This window comes from Myotis lucifugus, unplaced genomic scaffold (genome assembly GCF_000147115.1).
Source record: "Myotis lucifugus unplaced genomic scaffold, Myoluc2.0 scaffold_66, whole genome shotgun sequence".
Taxonomy (NCBI): Eukaryota; Metazoa; Chordata; class Mammalia; order Chiroptera; family Vespertilionidae; genus Myotis; species Myotis lucifugus.
In genome coordinates, this window is record NW_005871114.1 from 38,391 (window position 1) to 59,608 (window position 21,218).

The 21,218-nt window shown below is 41.6% G+C and overlaps 1 protein-coding gene across 1 annotated transcript in view; it reads left to right on the forward strand.

Moving 5' to 3' along the window:
* LOC102420333 (dynamin-binding protein-like) overlaps nt 1-21,218 on the forward strand; it is a 40,155-nt gene that overhangs the window by 10,983 nt on the left and 7,954 nt on the right. Inside the window, 11 exon segments of the mRNA XM_023754839.1 lie at nt 4,655-4,848; nt 6,471-6,570; nt 10,101-10,248; nt 11,124-11,141; nt 11,509-11,708; nt 13,301-13,431; nt 14,383-14,448; nt 14,450-14,488; nt 17,766-17,894; nt 19,302-19,634; nt 20,593-20,772. Coding sequence (XP_023610607.1) covers nt 4,655-4,848; nt 6,471-6,570; nt 10,101-10,248; nt 11,124-11,141; nt 11,509-11,708; nt 13,301-13,431; nt 14,383-14,448; nt 14,450-14,488; nt 17,766-17,894; nt 19,302-19,634; nt 20,593-20,772 — 1,538 coding nt within the window.

Consider the following 21,218-nt stretch of genomic DNA (forward strand, 5'->3'; position numbering starts at 1 on the left):
AGTGGAGTTGGGACTGGGAGGGAGTGCACAGGGGGCTGGAAAGGGGAACAAAAGACAGAAACCATCACGAATTGTTCTATCACCACAAGTAAATTTGTGCGGTCCACCCAGCCCTTAACGGCAAGGCCACCCCAGGAGGAAAGGGGCACTGGACTGCACGTTTTATTGATTGGCTGATGCTGGGCCACAGCTTCCTCCGGTGCTTCCTCGACCCCAGGTTTCATTGTTCTTAAAGAAAAGTGAAGTTTATGGTTCTGAACAGAGCGTTTCCACTTGGTGCGTTTTACCTTAACCCTGTGCAGTTGGTGTTCTCTGGCCCATCGTGGGAAAAGGGCTCATTTGGTGTTGAGTTATTACCTTGTCCCGTTCCCTCAACAATCCTACAAAGCGGGTACTATTATCCTCACCTTACAGAGGAGGAAACTGTGGCCCCGAGGTAAAAATGGGGTTTCCCAGGGCCTCCCCCGCTGAAGAGTGAGGAAGTGCAAGATTCAAAGCCTCCTGTCTGCACCGCAGTTGGCTGAGGGTGGGCTGCCCTCTCGCACTTGGTTATCCTGGATACTAAAATTGTACTTTAAGCTTTTTTCTTAGGATATAGTTGGAATAATGGGAAAACAGTCTTTTAAATTTGGAGTCTTTTCAAGCCAGATATTTTTAGTTTGACTTAATCTTTAAGAATTAATTAGCCTGTGTGAAGCCTGCAGGTCATCTGCGTCTTCAGAAACATCTAGGATTTTGTTAAAATTGCAGATACCCGGGTCCCACCCAGATTTGCTAAATCAGAATCTCATGAGTGGTGCCCGGGAAACTGCAATTTAACAAAAAACATCCCACAGGGGGTTTTAATCACGCTAAAGTGTGTCTGGTTTTGTTTTTTAAAAGCTGTACAAGAGTTTATAAATTTACCTGCAAATAAAGACATGGGGGTAGTTTAAAAGAAGTGTTAACATTTCTTTTTCTTTCTTTTGATACAAATAAAAATCTGGTTGAGTCTCCATGTAAGTTGTTGGCTTCTGACTGATGAGTACTTGCTGGTGTTTCATGCTTTCAACTACTCTGATTTGTAGAACTTTGATTTCTGGGAGATAATAGTTCCCAGGGATTTTTTCAGATTTGAAGCAAATAAGTTCCTGGCCTTTTCTAGTTGAGGTACCAGGCTAGGGAGGCAAAATGGTGCAGAATTAAGTTCATAGCATTTGGATTTAAATATATTTAGATTCAAATTCCAGACTGCTTACTCACTACATAACCTGGGACAAGTAGGTCAGCTTCTCAAAGCCGAGGTTTTCTTATCTATTAAATGGGAGTACTGATACTACTTCAGAGTATTGGTGTGAATATTAAATGAGTTCAGGAACATAATGTGTAAAGCGCATGGCACATGGTAGGAATTCAATAAATGTTCTTTCTTTCCAATCCTGTATAAATACGAGTTTCTTTTACAAATACTGAATCATTATGTTGTACACCTGAAATGAACACAATGTTTTATGTCATTATACCTCAGAAAAATTATATAAACAAAAATGATTTTCTCTTCTCAACTTGCCACTTATGAAACTACTAGAGGCCCGGTACACAAAATTCATGCATGGGTAGGGTCCCTAGGCCTGGCCAGCGATCAGGGCCAATTGGGGCCTTCTGGCTGCCAGCCAGGGCCTTCCTTCGTTCCATGCCACCCCCTGGTGATCAGCGCACGTCATAGCGAGCAATCGAACTCCCGGTCTCTCGGTCGAACTCCTGAGGGGACACTTTGCATATTAGCCTTTTATATATATAGATATTTGGGACTGAGATTCTATTGCTTTAAAATTGCCAAAAAAAAAAAATTAAAACAAGCCTATTGAAAATAAAATTTTAGAAATATATATATTTTTTATTGATTTCAGAGAGGAAGGGAAAGAGAAAGATAGAAACATCAATGATGAGAGAGAATCATTGATCACCTGCCTCCTGCATGCCCCCCCCCCTCCCCCCCCCCCCGCCCCGGGAATTGAGCCCACAACCCTGGCATCTGCCCTGGCTGGAAACTTAACTGTGACTTTCTCATTCATAGATCAATGCTCAACCACTGAGCAACACCACTGGGCTGAAAATAAATTTTATATGCACTACAATTAATTTAGAACTATAGTTTAGCACTCTGGTGAAATAAGACATGTTTTAAATTTTGTCATTCTACGAAATATAAGTTCAAGAAAAGTATTTTATCTTTCTAATCTTTATTTTGAATAATATCAGATTTACAGAAAATTGCAAAGAACAGTACAAAGAACCTGTATATTCTTTATTCAAATATATATATTCTTTATTCAAATCCACCAGTGTTTAACATTTTGCCATGTTTTTGTTTTCATTTTCTCTCCATGTGTGGACACACACACACACACACACACACGTTTTTTTCACTGAACTATTTGAGAGTAGGTTGCATACCAGTATATCATGTCCCTTACTAATAGCTTCAGTGTTTATTTTGTGTGAACATGGATATTCTCATACGTGACCACATAGATTTGCCATTTCAGGACATTTTTGAATTGATTTAATAAACTGTAATCTATAGTTTATATTACAATTTCAACAATTGACCTATAATGTCCTTTGTAGCAATTTCCCCCCACCCAAGGCAGGATCCAGTTCAGAATCACACATTACATCTGTTTGTCATCTCTTTAGTTATCTTGATTGTGAACGATCCCTCAGGCCTTCTTTGTCTTTCCTCATGTGACATTTAGAAGAATACAAATCCTCAATTTGGGTTTGTCTGATGTTTTCTCAAGGTTCCTTTCAGATTATGCATTTTTAACTGGGATGCTTCATCAGGGACATAGTGTTGTTTCCAGATATGACATATACAAATATATGATGTCTATTTGTCCCTTAGTAGTGATTTGAATTTTGATTTTATTATTCATTTCTCCACCATATAGTCACTATTTTTCATTTTTGTAATTACTAAGTAATTTTTAATAACTTATTCGAAACTATGCAAATACCCTGAGCATCTTCAAACCCTACCATTATTTTTTTCTATCATAGAGCTTTCTCATTGGGTTTCTCTCTCATTTATGTATTTACATACTGTCAATATGAACTCATAGATTCTTATTTTATTCAATGGATTTTAATCCAGTGCTGTGTCTATTTATTTTGATACTCAAATTGTACCAGTTTGGCCAGTGGGAGCCCCTTTGGACATGCACCCCTTGTTTTCCTGAGCACTTCCTTACTTTCTACCATCAGATGTTTCAGGCTCATTTATACCTTCCCTGCCCCAACCCTGGGCTTAGCCATTTCTCCATAGAACTCTGATTCCTTTGAATGGAGAATGGTTTTTAGAAACCAGAATCTGGGCTGCACTTTTTCAACATAGGAATTTCTAAATTCTTAGAGAAGAGGCAGTGGGGAAGAATTTTGGAGACTAAAATCTGTTGTGAAAGCCTAGTTTTCATAAGTAGTTTAAACACTTGTATTTTGTAACTTAAGGCTGGGAAAAAATTTTTTTGTAATTATACTGAGACTAATATATTTACTTACCACATCTGTAGTTGTTTTAAGTTGATCTAAAGGAATTTGAAATACACAGCAGAGATTGCTTCACTGTGGAAATTTTTAAATTGTTTATTTTAGTATTTAATGTTCATTTTAATGAACAAATGTCCTCTCATATAAATAATTCTCATCATGCGTATCTAAGTAACAGGTAAATGAAAAAGCTACAAGATCATATTTGTTTTCATTTTTAGATCATGCAGTGTGGGTCTATAAAGATTCATTTAAGCCCTAGCCGAGTAGCTCGATCGGTTAGAGATCGTCCTGATGAGCCAAGGTTGTGGGTTCGATTCCCAGTCAGGGCACATGAGAAGCAATCAGTGCATACATAAATGGAACAACAATCTGATGTTTCTCTTTCTCCCTTCCTTCCACTGTGTCTGATCAGTATAAAAAAAAAAGATTCATTTAATTAAAAATACCATTAAAGAACTTCATGTTTACAGTACATTTGTATCTTCTAGGACACTTGAAGTAACAAAACCTGCTTGTGAGAATATTTTGATAAGGAGAATCTAAATAATTTTTGCATATTTCATCATATGTTAATGTTAATCCATCATCACATGACTGGAATATAGTGGGTCCTACAGTCACCCTGATCTCAGACAAATCATTTCTGCCTAATTCTTGTCTTGCCCTTATTTGGCATTATTATGTTCCCCATAACATTGTTTTTAATGTGCATATCAATGTTTTTAACCTCCAGCTGGGTACTTCTGCTGCTGGGATCATGGGGTGGATTTTATACCTAATTAAATGAAAGCAGTTCTTCATGTGAACAGCAGCTCTTTCAACCTCTTTGCCAAGGAAGTTGTGGACACTGATTTGTCCTCATAAAATGCGCCAGTTACTCTTTTTTTTAGGACAGATTCTAAAAATGGTATCACACAGATGGGAGAAGTTCTCTCTGCAGGAATGGCCTCCTCAGCTCTTCATCTGTTCATGACCAGAACTGACGTGTGGGACCAGATGTCCTGATTGTTGACAACTGTGAGGCCTTTGATTCTCAAGGACTGTGTTCATTTCTAACGAAGTTGTTGAAGAGTCCTGCTTTAGCACACAGAGAGATGCTGACCAGTTCTCTTTTCCCTTCTAGAAATGACGCTCCTCTCCTCCCAGTCTTCATCTCCAGTGGCCGCTTCTGGGTCTGTGTCCACTGAAAACCCAGAGCAGAGGATGCTGGAGAAGAGAGCCAAGGTGGTAGAAGAACTTCATCAGACGGAACGAGACTACGTTCGGGATCTGGAAATGTGTATTGAGCGGATCATGGTACCCCTGCAGCAGGCACAGGTGGGAACTGTGGGAGCAAGGTAGCTTTACCTTGAATAGGGTTCTCCAAGCTTCAAGTATCAGAATATGGGAGCTTTCACCACAGAGATTTATTGGGTTGGAAGTAAAGGCTGTGGCTGCTACTCTTAATTCAAGGGTCCCAACATACATGGGTCAACTTAAGCCATCAGTATCCTGTCACTTTTCAAGTCCACTGTTAACTAATCGGACTTACTGCAATAACACCCAGGACATTTCTGTTTATTTGGCTCCTGGAAACAGTACCAGGGAGTCTGGATTGTCACTTTCCTGGAAAGGTTGTATAAGAACATAATGAAGTCTGGAGGTGATTGGGTTCCTGGCTCTAGCACCTGATTTGACTGTACAAGGTTTATTCAGGAAACTCTCTAACTGTCATGTGCATATTATATTAGGTACTTTTCTAGATGCTGGATACAGAAAAAGAGGTACACAGTTTCTGGGGATTTATAGTCCTTGTTACTTGACCACCTGGACTGGGGTTTTTTTTTTGTTTGTTTTTTAAAATTAGATTTATTTTATTTTATTTTATTTATTTATTTTTCTTATATTTTATTGAGTTTTTACAGAGAGAAAGAGAGAGGGATAGAGAGTTAGAAACATCGATGAGAGAGAAACATCGATCAGCTGCCTTCTGCACACTTCCCACTGGGGATGTGCCCACAACCAAGGTACATGCCCTTGACCGGAATCGAACCTGGGACTCCTGAGTCCACAGGCCGACGCTCTATCCGCTGAGCCAAACCGGTTAGGGCTGGTCTGGGTTTGAATTTGTCTTCCTGGAGCAGTCACCTCCAAGAACTTCTATAGCAGTGGTTCTCAACCTGTGGGTCGCGACCCCTTTGGCAGTCGAACGCCCTTTCACAGGGGTCACCTAAGACCATCCTGCATATCAGATATTTACATTACGATTCATAACAGTAGCAACATTACAGTTATGAAGTAGCAACGAAAATAACTTTATGGTTGGGGGTCACCACAACATGAGGTACTGTATTTAAAGGGCCAGATGGTTGAGAACCACTGTTCTATAGGAAGTAGGCAGTGCCATCAGGCTTTGGGTACCAGGTGGGAATGTGAATCCCAGTATAATTATAGACCAAATTGTTTCCACAGTCATTTTACTATGGTAGTGGGGGAGGAAGATGGGGAGAACAGTTGAATCAAGGACTAAGGGTAACACTAAAGCTAATGTTGGATGTTTCTGTTCTGGAAACTTTGTGAGAGTGAGTGAAAATGACCTTCAACAGTTTTTTAAAAGTATGTTTTTATTGATTTGAGAGAGAGAGAGGAAGGGAGAGGGAGAGGGAGATAGAAATATCAATGAGAGAGAAACATTGATCGGCTGCCTCCTGCACACCCCCCTTCTCTCCCCTGCGCCCCTCCCCCCCATTGGGATAGAGCTCAAAACCCTGACATGTGCCCTGACCGGGAATCAAACCAGTGACCTTTTGATTCATGGGTTGACACTCAACCATTGAGCCACACTGGCCAGGCTGACCTTGAACAATTTTTGTATCATACTTGAAGAGGTGTTTCTAATGTGAATGATATGCTATTAATTTCATTTTTTGTGAATCTTTATGTTTGTTTCCCTTTCTCAGATACCAAACATTGATTTTGAGGGACTTTTTGGAAACATGCAGATGGTGATAAAGGTCTCAAAACAATTATTGGCCGATCTGGAAATCAGCGATGCTGTAGGTATGAGCTCAAGAAGCAACTTTTTTTTTTTTTTTTAACTTCATGGGTAGAAGGCAGGAGGAGAAGGGCCTTGCTAAGAAACGAAGTTTTAATTACTTAGTTCAGAGGTTGTTTGGCCCTCAGCTTCTCCTTTTATCTGCAGCCTACTTTGAGGTGATATAGGATCTTAGCAATAGAATAAATTTTAGCTATTACTGACTAGGATATTTTTTTAGACTGACGGTTGCAACCTGATAGTGGATCATGAGGTCAATTTAGTGGGTTGCACTAATAAAATAGAAAATATCAGAATGTATTTTTCTCCTAATTTATTTTACTACTTGTATAATATGACAACAATGAAACAGGAAATTAAAACAAAATATCCATAATCTCACTCCTATAAGATATCAACTGTGTTTATTTTTCCTTCTTCCCTTCCACTTCTTTTCCCAAGACTAGCAGGAATTGGGTAGCAGAGTGTGATGTGCTGAAGGTACACAGAGGATAGTGCAGGAGAGGACCTCGGAACGGAATAGTTCAGGACCTTGGGAGGAGTGTTAGCTTTACAGGTGAGGGACAGCCTGCAGTGGCCATGTGCATGAGGTGGAGCGAGACTATATGAGAGCACTATGCTGGGGGCTTCAGTCTTGGTCAACCAGAAGGCCAGGCAGTACATTCACTGGGGAATTTGTAAAGGATTAGATTTGGAACATCAGACAAGGGACAGTTCTGAGAAGTCAGCGAAAGGGAAATTAAAACTTTGTTGAGCCACTAGCAAATGACAGATTGACATGAATTGCATATGCAAATTTTTATGTTGATTACATTCACATGGCACACAGTCAGAAAGGTACAAAGAACTAATGAAAAGTATCCTACCCATCCCCCAGTACCCAGCTCTTTTCAAACCGAAGCAACCAGTGTTACTAGTTGTCTTATATCTCCTTCCAGAGATAGTTTATCATATATCAGCAATTACATATATATTTTTCTACCTTGGTTCACCATCCCTATTTTTAAAAATTATACCAGTGGCGGCATACAATTCAAACTACCTTACACTAAGTCTTTTTCCCTCTCAACACTGTACCTTCCAAGCAGTCTTAATGACTAGGAAAGAGGGGTAACTCAGCAAAAATCAAGGTAATCTAGGGTGCTGGAGAAAGCAGCACCAAATTCATTTGCTAATCCTGATTGGAGAAGGATTCCAGTACAACCAGGGCAGCATCTAGCGGGAAAGGAAAGAATGATAGGTGTTCAGGGCTTGGATGAGTTAGAAGATGAGGAGGTTGAGAAAGAAGAGAGTATCAGGAGACTGTGTATATATTAATATATAAAGGGACTGGCTTTTAAAGTATTTTAAATATGTCCCACAGAAAGAAATATTTAACATAAGGCCCCAGGATATGTGTACTAGTATGTGTGTGTATGCCTGTGCTTACTTTTACTATGTCCAATGTTATCTGATATTTTCTTTTCTATTTTCCCAAATGAGTACTGATCATTACCTGTGAAGTCAATTTCATGATCCACTTATGGGTTGTGACTCACAGTTTGAACGACTCTGGAAATAGAGGTGTAGCTTTGCTGGCTTGTAGTTGGTGTAGAATAGTCTCTATGAGGAAGGTTGAAGAACAGTGAATGGAGAAATGCGAATAATCATCCGTATGATAGGGAAGATTCTAGGGATGCTGGAAGGGATTAGATATACAAAGGAATAATGTAAGAGAAGAAGGCAGGCAAATATCAGATGGTAAAACTAGATGAAGACATAGGTGGCTCAGGGATTTCAGAGTGGCCATGGGGTTTCAGAGTGGCCCTGAAGGTCAAGAAGGTAGCCAGCCCCACCCCCGCTACTGTGCCTGTTGAGTTGCAGGATTAGACAGAAGCAAAGCTGCCAGTTGACAGGGCAGCCTGGGTGTGATGTTTATGAGCAGATCAAGTTTCTTTCACAGAAAGGAGCTATAATTAAGGGAATACATTTAATTTAAATAAGAACCGATCTGCACAAGACTAGGGAATTCCATAGGACACAACATAGGGGGAACAGAGGTGACATTGTAGGGCAAGGGCTGGGGGTCCCTGAGCAACTGGTAGAAATAGTTACAGGGGAAGCAGTGAGTAGGGTCGTATTCTGAGAGAGGAGCGCTGTTTGGGGAGAGCAGTACAGGCTGAAGAGGAAGGACAAGTGTGCTGAGTGAAGGAAAGAAGGGCGAGAAGAAGAGTGGTCGGGATCGGCAGTCGGGCAGCAGCTCTAAATGAAATAGGAGCTATTCCTCTCCTAATTGGCTGTAGACCAGGGCTCTGTGGCTATATTTCAAGGAGTCCGTGAACTTGGATCAAAAAATAATTACATCTTTATGTTCAGTAAGTTTGAACTGAAATGTAGCATTTTTTAAGGTATGCCTATAGGGCACAAACCACATACTGTTAGCAGGACCTGTGACTTCATCACCAACTGAAGTCGCATGTTCGTATCACATTAGATTGTTGCAAATATCAACCAGAAGCAACCAAGCTTACCAGTTTCTTATGTCACTCATCATACTTTGAAATTATGGTGATTACTATGAGAGTCAATGCTATGTTTTACTATTTAATGCTTCATAAAAAGTACATGTTATTGTGTCATATGTTTAGGGTTTTTATATTACAAACTAAAGGCCCGGTGCACAAAATTCATGCATGGGTAGGGACCCTAGGCCTGGCGGGTGATCAGGGCCAATCTGTGGGGCAACTGGCGGGGTGATTGGAGTGGGGGGCCACTGTCACCCACCTTGGCCGGCCTGGCGCTGCCTGCTCGCTGGCCCCGCCCCCCGCCCCTTGCCACGGCCAGTCGCCTCCCTCTGCGGGGCAGCCAGCGGGGCGATGGGGGGGAGGAATGGGGGAGTGGCCACTGGCACCTGCCTTGGCTGGCCTGGGGCCTGCAGGCTGGGGACAGCTCTTGCGTTGAGTGTCTGCCCCCTGGTGGTCAGTGCACATCATAGTGATGGGTTGTTCTGCCTGTCGTTCAGCCATTCGGTCGATTTGCATATTATGCTTTTATTATTATAGATGTTTTAATATAATGAATTTCATTTAAAGTCCTGTGTATTCAATTTATGCACAGAGAGGAGATTGGAAACTGCTGCTGTAATAGGATCTCTTCATCCCTATAGAGATTTTCCTGGGGCTTAGAGGGTGTGATCCTTACTGGGTCTGACCACATACTTATAAGGAAAGTACTTGCAAGCCCCTTACTCTGCCTGACTGAAAAGGGGCTGGAGACTGTCTCAGGGACCAGCTGAGTGTGTGTGTGTGTTTGTGTGTGTGTGTGTGTGTGTGTGTGTGTACTGAAAAGTAAATACACAGATAACATGTCTCTTAAATTTTGCTTTAAATAAGAGTATTTTAAGCTATTACATGGAAATTTCTTATTAATTTGATGGGTAGTCTTGCTATCATTTCTTGTGATAGGGTTTAACTGACATTAAAGTTTGCCTATACACCTTACATTTAGGATACTGAGAAGAAATTTACTAAAAACACTGTATGTGTATATTTTAAAGGACCCGTGTTTCTTGATCACCGGGATGAGCTTGAGGGAACATACAAGGTTTACTGCCAGAATCACGACGAGGCCACCTCACTGCTGGAAATCTATGAGAAGGATGAGAGGATCCAGAAGCATCTTCAGGACTCCGTGGCAGAGCTTAAGTAGGAGTTCTGACCACTTCACTTCCATCGTAGCTCTTTAGTTCTGCCTTTTGATCATCACTCCCATGTATATGTCTATACTGCTTATGATATCCATCGTCCATCTTGTTTTAAACATAAATGATATATTATTATAGGTTCTATTAGGTAACTTGCCTTTTTCCATCATATATCATGGAAATCGTAAGTGGCATCCTGCTTGTACTTTTATCCATTTCAGGCACTTTTATCTATACACTAGAGGCCCGGTGCACAAATTCATGCACTGGGGAGGGGTGTCCCTCAGCCCAGCCTGTACCCTCTCCAATCTGGGACCCCTCAGGGGATGTCTGACTGCCGGTTTAGGCCCGGTCTCCCCCCATCCCCCACCACCCCACTGATCTTTAGAGAGAGTGGAAGGGAGGGAGGGGGGAGAGAGAGAGAGAAACATTGATATGAGAGAGACACATCGATCAGTTGCCTCCTGCACATGCCCCAACCCAGGCCAAATTGGGCCTACAACCCGGGTACCTCCCCTTGACTGGGAATCGAACCCGGACCCTTTGGTCCTCGGGCCAACACTCTAAACACTAGACCAAACTGGCCGGGGCAAATTCAGTTAATCTTGATCATAAGATGAGATTTTCCTGGTCTTAGGGAGGCATGTTAATGTATATATCTAAGTAGATCAAAGTGAAATTAGGGGCTTACTAACTTTTTTAAATAGACTAGGTATGCTACCATAGACATTCATAATTTCTCTTTTATCCCATGTGATTTTTGTTTGCTCAACTAATAGGTGTTAACATTGAATTGATATGTTCTGAGAAAAATATGAAAATCAGCATTATCTCTAATCAGCTGTCTCTTTTCTTTTCATGCTAACTGCCCTATAGGAGCCTGTACAACGAATGGTAAGTTCCCTCGCCACTTGCACAAACTCATTTTTAAATTTTCTTCCTTTATAGACAGAAACCTAGAAGTAGATTTACCTTGTTATATTTTTCTCCATAGCACTTACCACCCAATGACACTTTATAGGATATTTGTTTATTGCCAGTCTCATTCCATCAGGGCAGGGACTTTTTATGGTCACTACGAAATCCCCGGCACCTGCATTAGTGCCTGGTATATATTTATTAGGTGTCCAGGAAACATGAATGGATGAAAGTAGAAAGTAGGAAGAAAGAACAGAGCTCTACTTTGGAATAAAGGATACTACCTGTGGGTCCTGTATTTATTGACAGTGGACTAAAGGCTCTGTTTTCCCTTCTCTTATAGGGGATGCACAAATTATATTAACCTGGGCTCCTTCCTCATCAAACCAGTGCAGAGAGTAATGCGTTACCCACTGCTGCTAATGGAGTTGCTGAATTCCACCCCAGAATCCCACCCAGATAAAGTGCCTTTAACCAATGCAGTCCTTGCAGTCAAGGAAATCAACGTTAACATTAATGAATACAAACGTCGAAAGGATCTAGGTAAGAACAGCATAGTTGCTACAAAGGAGCTATGCCTTTGAGAATGTTCTTCTTCTCAAAAGAATTATTCCACCAGAGGTGGACGAAGCAAATGGTAGGTTATAGGGTTGTGATGAAGGAACAGTAGTGGAATTTTGGGGAAGTGTGATCTGAAGAAAGAGAGCAGTAATAATGAAAGCACAGCCATGGCCTATTGGAAATCGACATCTCTGATAAAGCTTATAGCAGCACGAGTCTTTGCCAAGAGGTATGAAGACTGATTAGAAATGGCTGCTCCAGAGTTCCTCCAAGCATGAGTGACTGCCTTCTCGACTCATTGATGGCAATCCTTTTCTTTCTGTGCTTACATTTGTGTGCTCTGCACGTCTGGTTAGGTGTTTTACTGTCTCCATTTAAGTTAGGACTCTCAGTCTTCTTTCAGAAAAGCCCCATGTGCCCCATCTCTGGGTCCCGTCAGTCCTGGCTACGCTCAGAAACCTGCCTCTCTCATCTGAGTTCCTCCCCGCCCCCCCAACACTGCACAGTCAATTACCAAACCACCCACTCACTTTTCCTCTATAGTGTAGAATGAATTAAACCTTTTCTTCTTTTCTTTTCTTTTCTTTTCTTTTCTTTTCTTTTCTTTTCTTTTCTTTTCTTTTCTTTTCTCTTTTCTTTTCTTTTCTTTTCTTTTCTCCCCCCCCCCTCCTCCTCCTCCTCCTCCTCCTCCTCCTCCTCCTCCTCCTCCTCCTTTTTTGATCAAATGTCTTATTAAGGCTCTAATTTGAACATTTGAGTAGTATGGTGACCATGCTGAACTGATATATTATTGATATCCTCAAAGAATGTATAATGTAGTGTAACCTCTTTTCCTGTTCTCCACTCTTCTCCCCACTTTACCTAAACCGTTTCCTCTGCCACATTCATATGTCATGCTGCTCATGGCTTTAAAAGCTTTCTGGCCCCCTCGCCATCATGGCTCATGTCTCCTGGTGTAACGTCCTCTTCATCTTCCATGGTGATAAGTGTGCCTTTTTGCTGCCCCCATCCTTCCCCTTATGACCCTGCTACTGTGAGCTCCAGTCTTTTCTGCAGATTGTGCCCAATGTTTGACACAGTGATTAAATAACTCCTGTATAGCATTTTACTGTGTGAGATAATGGGATATAAATATCTCATTCGTATAGGTGTGAGACCATTTAAGATGGTCTTATAAGGCAAATACTCTTACTTTCTACATCTTATTGGAGAGGAATGAGTCTCAGAGAAGTTAAGTGACTTGTGTAAGAACAGACTTTGATGAAATGACAGACCCTGGCATTGAACTCTGATGTTTCCATGAGTTCAAATCTTTAGGCTCTTTTCCTTATACCTGCTACCTCTCCCCTTGTCGCTAGCCTTCTCCAGTCTGTGCAGTGTCTCTCTGCCCTTGAGTATTCTCTCTGTCCATAAATGGTGATTTCGATTAATAATTCTTCTGCACTCATTCTAAGCTCATTGAAATCGAGCACTAGCTCTAGTTTGGGTTGTTAGTCTTGCTTTGTAGCTTATTTTATGGTCTATTTATGCTCAGGAAAGAGCTTTCTAACTCACCAGTTTGACTCGCTCCCTAGTCCTCAAGTACCGGAAGGGCGATGAAGACAGCCTCATGGAGAAGATCTCTAAACTGAACATCCACTCCATCATCAAGAAATCCAACCGCGTCAGCAGCCACCTGAAGCACCTCACTGGCTTTGCTCCCCAGGTGAGGGTCCTGCACGTCAAGGCTCAGCATGTCTTTGGCAGCTTTTCAAGGCTCCGCGGGGCAGCCTGTGTGGTGTCAACTGGCATGGCTTCCCTCTTGGTACCTCCCCTGGTGTTTGCTGGCGGGTGGATACGGGACCGGCAGCCACTGGTGATGTCAGTCCATCCACCCACCCAGCACCCTATCCATGCTTTGGTGAGCTGCCTGGGTGTACAAAGGCAAACCAGAAGGCCAATAATTGTGGCTTTAGACACTCATTAAAAAGTTATAATTCATTTAGGGAGATAAAAGTAAAATTGCAGACCTATTAAGCTAGAAGGGATTTAAAAGCTCACCTAAATTCAACACCGTATGATGCACAGAAGGAAACATAAAAGTCTGAGGGATTGAGTGATGGACAGTGCTGAGGGTAGATCCGAAGTCTCCAGTCTTCATTCACTGTACCACGTATACACGATACCAGTAAGAGAAAACGCAAGTGAAAAAAAAGCCAGTTGCTAAGCTTTGCAGTTTGTTCTCTACACGGTGTAGTTCTCAAGAAAACAGGAGCTCCATGAGCGTGAGCTTCATGTGGGCCAGAGATTTCATCTGAGCCTTAAAGGGGGAGGGGGGGCAGGTGGGAATAGGGAGAGGAGAGGGCACACCAGGCAAAGCAACAACACAGGGTTAAAGGCATATTGTCAACAGATGTGGCAGGTGCCAGGGAAAATGGTGGACAGCAGCCGCACCAAACCAAAGGGTCTCCATCAGGGCGGAACGGGTAAGGTGCGACAGTAGGGGGCCCTCTCTCAAAGCCATGCGGAACGGTTTAAATTCAGTTTAGTAGGATTCAGGGAAACATCAAAGGTTTAAAATGTAAACAAAAGGTGTTTTTAAGAAAGATACTTTTGCCAATAAGGTAGATTGAGGGAAAGTTCACATCAGCTAACAGCACTTGTTTATTTTGAACAGATAAGAGATGAAGCATTTGAAGAAACAGAAAAGAACTTCCGAATGCAGGAAAGACTGATCAAATCTTTTTATACGAGACCTGTCTCTCTACCTGCAGCACATCCGGGTGAGTGAGGACATCGCTGTGGTTAGGATCACGTGGGCACCATTCTGTCCACTTTCCCCTTCATCCAGCATGTTGTTGAATATTGAACAATCTGGATTCAAATGACCATTATGCCATGACCTGCTTTTTATCAGGATTCCCAGGGATTCTTTAAAAGTTAAGTAACCTTTAGGAGATCAGTCCTGTTGTATTAATTTTAAAGTGTCCAGCCCTTCCTCCCTCTCAATCTTCCCCACCACCTTTTTACTGTCTCCTGTCCCCAGTTATGTAAGAAGCACTTATCACCGTCCATTTTGTCAAAACAATTTTAAAGGTAGAAGAGTAAGAGAATAGTTCCTGTGGAGGTCTTTCTAATAATAATATTCATTTCCAACTTACTTAGTTGCCCTTCAGAAGGCCTCTAACGCTGTTCGAACAGGCCTGGAGCAGCTCGGAGATCAGGCCCAGGGCATCCTCGCCTCGTCCCCGGACAGCGTCTCCTTCACGAAGTCACACCAGGACTAGAATCCTTTCTGTTCATATTTCTAATCTCTCTATTGATTTTATATAATGTGTTTATATATAGGACACATGCTTGTCCCTCGCACATGAAAATCTCATCCTATGAAACAATTTTCTTAAAAAGAAGTCCTTTGCTTTAAAAAAAATCATTTTTTAAACTAAGTAAAATGGTATAAAATTCAAAAGGTACCAAAGGGTTAAGTAAAAAATAAAAATAATGATTCCCCCTGTCCCTGTCTCCTAGTCATCCTCTATAGAGACAGGCATCATTTATTAGACTCTTCTCGCCTAGGGTGTGAGTGTGTGTGTGTGTGTGTGTGTGTGTGTGTGTGTTACACATTGTTCAGCATCTTAGGTTTACACTTAATAGCATCATTTTGGAAGTCAGTCCATACCTGTACACAGAGCTTCTTGCTCCTTTTCTCTTTTTACAATTGCATAACATTTAACTGTATGGACATGCCATAATATATTTAACTAATCCCTTATTGATAGTTATTTAAATTGTAGTTGCAAAAGATTAGAAACACTGGCACAGGAATATCTTTGTAGATACATAATTTTCAGATCTATGAGTATATTTCAAAGCCAACAGTACTAGATTTTCTGAGCCAAATCATGATAGTATAAATTTGCTAGATGTTGTTAATGTGTGAAAAAAATATATTAATGTATGAAACGGTTTCCCCATCCCTTGCTAACACACAGTGTTATCAAAATTAAAATGTCTTTAACAGGTTAAAAAAAAATGCAAAAAAATAGATAGGTTAAAAACATTTAAATTTTCATTTCTTTGAATGAGATTGAGGATATTTTCATGTTTACGTCATTTTTTCTGTGATTTGTTTATACTGGGGGGCACTTATTTATTGACTTATTAATTTTTTCTTACTGATTTGTAGAGCCTCTGTATACATTCGAGAAAATAGCCCTATGTCTGAGATAATGGTGTAGAAATATTTCCCCCCAGTTTGTTGACTTTTGAGTTTGCTTAAAGTGCTTTCTCTGTGTAGAAGTTTCATTTTTTTGTAGTTAAAGTAGACATTTCATTTATGGCTTCTTAGTTCTGTGTCACACTTCAAAAGACCTTTGCTATTCTGAGATAATAAATAACAAATATCTCCCATGTTTCAGTACATTTATCATTTCATTTTTTAATGTTAAAGTTACTGACTGAGCTGGAATTTACCTTAGTATATAAAGGTTTGAGGTAGGAATTCAACTTTATTTTTCTTTTATAACTGGTTATCCAGTTGTCATCCTCATTTATTGAGTAGTCCCCACTGATTTGAAATGCCCCCTACATTTCTTTTAAATATCAAACTCTCCCTCTTCATATTTTAAAAATGTAATTAGGTAAAACTTTTAAGGCGTGCATTGGCTTCAAATGAGAGATTTGACCAAAATATATTGGGACAACTACTAAGTATATTCCCTTGTCTGAGGACTTTACCCTATAGTTCCTCCATTTGCTACTCCATGTTGGCTGTTCTCTCTTCGTGTTCTCTAAATGCATAGCAAGTATACCAGAGCCCCCAACTCTTAAAAGACTCATCTCCATAGCAATGGGTAGAAGCATTTTGAGGTGGGACACGTGTAATATTGACAGCCATTTGATGGGCAGATGGCTGCTAACATAGGAAATTAAGGGAGAAAGTGTTGAAGTCGTGTCGCTGACATAAAATGGAAAAGCCCTGCTAGCAGTAACGTTAGCTAATAGATTGGCTGTTAGAGAGGGCCAGCAAGAACATAAGCTGAGGGACATTGACTGTATAATTTGGTCTCCACATTGGCATATGGACTGATATTTTACAACTTGACAACATCACTTTAAAAGAATAGAAGAGGCCATCATGTTTCACATTAGTTCCCCCACTCGGGTGGAATTAGAAAGATTCTCCACTTTGTCTTTCCAACTAAACCCTGGCTTTATTTATATTATAGATAAAGGACTTAAAGACAAGAGGTCAAAATATAGTAAAATAAAATATCAAACCAATGTATGAGGCATTAAATATTTTTGGCTTAGGGACTTCATTTATCCTTGAAATATATAAATGGGGTTTTAGATTTTATTTAGTTAACATTAAAATAATATGCTTTCCCCAAACTTAAATAAAGAAGGCAAATGCCCATCATTTGTTTTAAATAGCCAAAGAAAACCAACTTGGTATTTAAAAACTGTCGGGATCAGTCAGGAGGCGTTTACTCTGCATTCACTTATTTTTTCGTATTTTCGGCATTATTACAGATGAATGCTGCCTTCACATTAGTAAGTTACATTGTGTGTAAGGAGGTATTTTTGCAAGGAAAAAAGCAGCAAGAGCCATCAGGAGTGCCAGAGTTTGGGTGAAGGAAGCAAGGTTCATTACCCAGAGGGCATTGGGCAGTAGTTTTTGAGACAGTGACAGCATGAGCCAAGACGCGAAGAGGAGAGATGATTGTTCATTATCACAGTCTTGCAGGAATCATCTTGACTTCAATTTAATTGACTTTTTGATGCATTAAGAAACCCTCAAATTAGGGACATAAGGAAATGCAAAAGAGATGATAAAAGCCCTCACCAATTTTCCCATAATTAAAAGTCTTAGGCTTTTCCCTGTGCCCATAAATCATAGTTTATGAAAATATGCTTGTTTCAAAGCTAAAATGCTACACCACAGAGAAAAAATTTAATTTCGGAACCCTTTTCCCCCCGACTGCTACCAAGCAATGACTGATGAAGGCTAGACAGTTCTGTTTGATCTTACTTGCCTTTGTTCCTCTCTGGCTCCAGGAATCGGCCTGTGTGAAAGTGGTGGCTGCGGCGAGCATGTGGGATGTGTGCATGGAGAAGGGACACAAGGACTTGGAACAGTTCGAGAAGGTGCATCGCTACATCAGTGACCAGCTCTTCACAAACTTTGTAAGTGACCATCTTCAACACACTGTTCACGGTTGGTCCTCTTCCTGGGGCTCTTTCTACCTCCAGTTGACGAAAAAGTTAACCACAGAGACATGCTCTGTGCATTAGGAGTCCTGGCCGTCCTCTAGGATATTTGCAGCAGGATTTTATATTCAAAGGATGGCTTTCAATAAGTTAAAGGCCAGGTAGGACCTAGATGTATTCACACAAGTTTTTTCGTAGCTTGTGATCAGCCTGGTTTCAGCAAAGGAAAACTAGGAAATGTAATCATGGATCACAATTGATAACTCTGATCAAAAGGAAACAACGATTGGAATGGTCACTTAAAAAGGAATATTTAGGAATTGTTAAGAGGTTAACAAATAGGTCTTTGAGATTGTACAAACTACAAAGAAAGTACTAAAGGCCACGTTGCTTCTGAATTCTAAATAGATATCCAGTTAACCCTAGAACAAAACTGATTTGAACTGCATGGGTCCACTTATACACAGACTTTTTTTGATGTGTACTATAAACATATTTTCTTTTTCTTACGATTTTCTTTCTATTTTTAAAGACTTTTTATTTCTTTTTATTGATTTCAGAGAGGAAGGGAGAGGGAGAGAGAGATAGAAACATCAATGATGAGAGAAAATCATTGATTGGCTGCCTCCTTCACGCCCCCTACGGGGGATCAAGCCCACAACCTGGGCATGTGCCCTTGACCAGAATCAAACCTGGGACCATTCACTCCTCAGGCCTACGCTCTATTCGTGAGCCAAACTGGCTAGGGCTCTTATGATTTTCTTAACAGTTTCTTTTCTCTAGCTTACTTTATTGTAAGAATACAGATTATAATTCATATAATATATAAAATATGTGTTAATCGACTATTGGTAAGGCTTCTGGTCAGTAGTGGGCTTTTAGTAGTAGTTTTTGAGGAATCCAAAGTTATATGTGGATTTTTAACTGTGCAGGAAGTCGTTACCCCTAACTCCTGCATTGTCCAAGAATCAACTGTATGTGGTATTTGGTCCAAAGTAGAAAGGAATAGGTGGGGGTTGATAGTGTCTTGGAGATGTCCAGATGGCTTGGAGCTGAGGAAAATATGCACACTCAGCTGCCTCCTGCACACCCTCTACTGGGGAGCGAACCTGCAATCCAGGCAAGTGCCCTGACTGGGAATCGAACCCTTGACCTCCTGGTTCATAGGTCGACACTCAACCACGTCAGCCAGGCATAAATTGAGAAGTTTCTGGAGTGTGTATATTCATCTGGGATTGGTAAGCAGGACAGTTGGATCTGCATGGGTGTAGCTTGTGCACTAGGAATACAGCAGATGGTGTAGGACATAAAGTCAGCCTGAAGAGTATTATGGGAAATAACAAATGTGGAATACTGAGCAACGTGCCTTCCTTGTCCCTACAGAAGGAGAGGACAGAGCGGCTGGTCATCTCCCCCCTCAATCAGTTACTGAGCATGTTTACAGGGCCCCACAAGCTGGTGCAGAAGCGCTTTGACAAGCTGCTGGACTTCTACAACTGCACGGAGCGGGCGGAGAAGCTGAAGGACAAGAAGACCCTGGAGGAGCTGCAGTCGGCCCGGAACAACTACGAGGCCCTGAATGCGCAGCTGCTGGACGAGCTGCCCAAGTTCCACCAGTTCGCCCAGGGCCTCTTCAGCAACTGCATCCACGGCTACGCCGAGGCCCACTGCGACTTCGTGCGCCAGGCTCTGGAGCAGTTGAAGCCACTGCTTTCAGTGAGTCCCTCATCCCCCCACCCCCCAGCCCTCCACCCCCACCCCCACCCCCACCCCCACCATGGAGAGTTCATCTCTGAAGTTCTAGTGATTTTCTGGAAGTGCACAGTAGGATTGTTTGAGATATTCTTCAAAATAGATAGATTAAATATGTTATTAGGTCAAGCCCATTAGGAATTAGAATTCTTTAACCCTTGATGGTGCCTGTGAAGTCCATGACTTTTTAAGATAATATGTTTTTATTGATTTTAGAGAGTGAAAGGGTGAGGGAGAGAGATAGCAACATTGATGAGAGAGAAACTGCAGTTGGCTCTCTCCTGCACGCCCCCTACTGGGGATCAAACCTGCAACTGGGGCATGTGCCCTGACCGGGAATCAAACCCATGACCTCTTGGTTCATGGATCAACACTCAACCACTGAGCCACACTGTCCAGGCCTGTGGCTTTTAATTTTTCTTTTAATTTATTTTTTGTTAATTCTCAGCTGATTTTGTTTTGTTTTCCTCATTGATTTTTAGAGAAAGAGAGAGTGGAAAGCAGGGAGGGAATGGGGAGGAGGTAAAGAGAGAGACATCGATGTGAGAGACACATAAATTGGTTGCCTCCCGTGTGCACCCAGACCAGGGCCGGGGATTAAACCTGCAACCCAGATACGTGCCCTTAACTGGGAATTGAACCTGTGACCTTTAGGTGCGTGGGCCACCACTGAGCAACACCAGCCGGGCTAAACCCTTGGCTTTTAAATGGTTCTCTTTCCACCCTGAACAAGCCCCAGCAGAGCCAGCCAACGTGCCCGCCGGCAGCTCAGTCCCTGGCATCGGCTGCAGTGTCAGTAGCTTACACAGAGTGAACTGCCGCTCAACTGTAGCTTCCAGTTGGTTTTAACGAGACTGTCAGTCGGGATCTTTCATCCGTATTCTCTTCTTTCCTCTATCTCGCCTCTTCCCACGGTCTCCAGTTACTTAAAGTTGCCGGCAGAGAGGGAAACCTTATTGCCGTCTTCCACGAGGAGCACAGCAGGGTTCTGCAGCAGCTCCAGGTTTTCACCTTCTTCCCAGAGACCCTCCCAGCTACCAAGAGGCCGTTTGAGAGGAAGACCGTGGACCGCCAGTCTGCTCGAAAGCCACTCCTGGGCCTGGTGAGTAGGGACTAGAGAGCGGACGCACAGCCTAGTTGTTCAGAATGTGAACTCGGGAGCTCAACCCCCTGGGTTCAGATCCCGGTACCGACAGTTAACTCACTGTACGTCCTTGAGCAAGTACCTAACCTCTGTGCCTTGGTTTCTTCTTCCCTAAAACACAGATAATAATTATACTGCATCGTAGAGTTATTATGAGGTTTAGATGAGTTAATATATGTAAAGCCCTCAGAAACTTTCTGGCAATCAGTAAGCACTGTTGTCATTGTTATTTTTAGTATCAATGGACTCAGCTGTCTCTACAAATTAGCAATTTAATAGGAGTTTAAATACTTTAAAGTAAATAAAAAAAAGGTTATTGAGTTCTTACCTATGATGGGCTCATCCATTCATGTACTGACTATTATCGAGCATCACCAGGTGCCTACTGGTACTTGACAGTAACC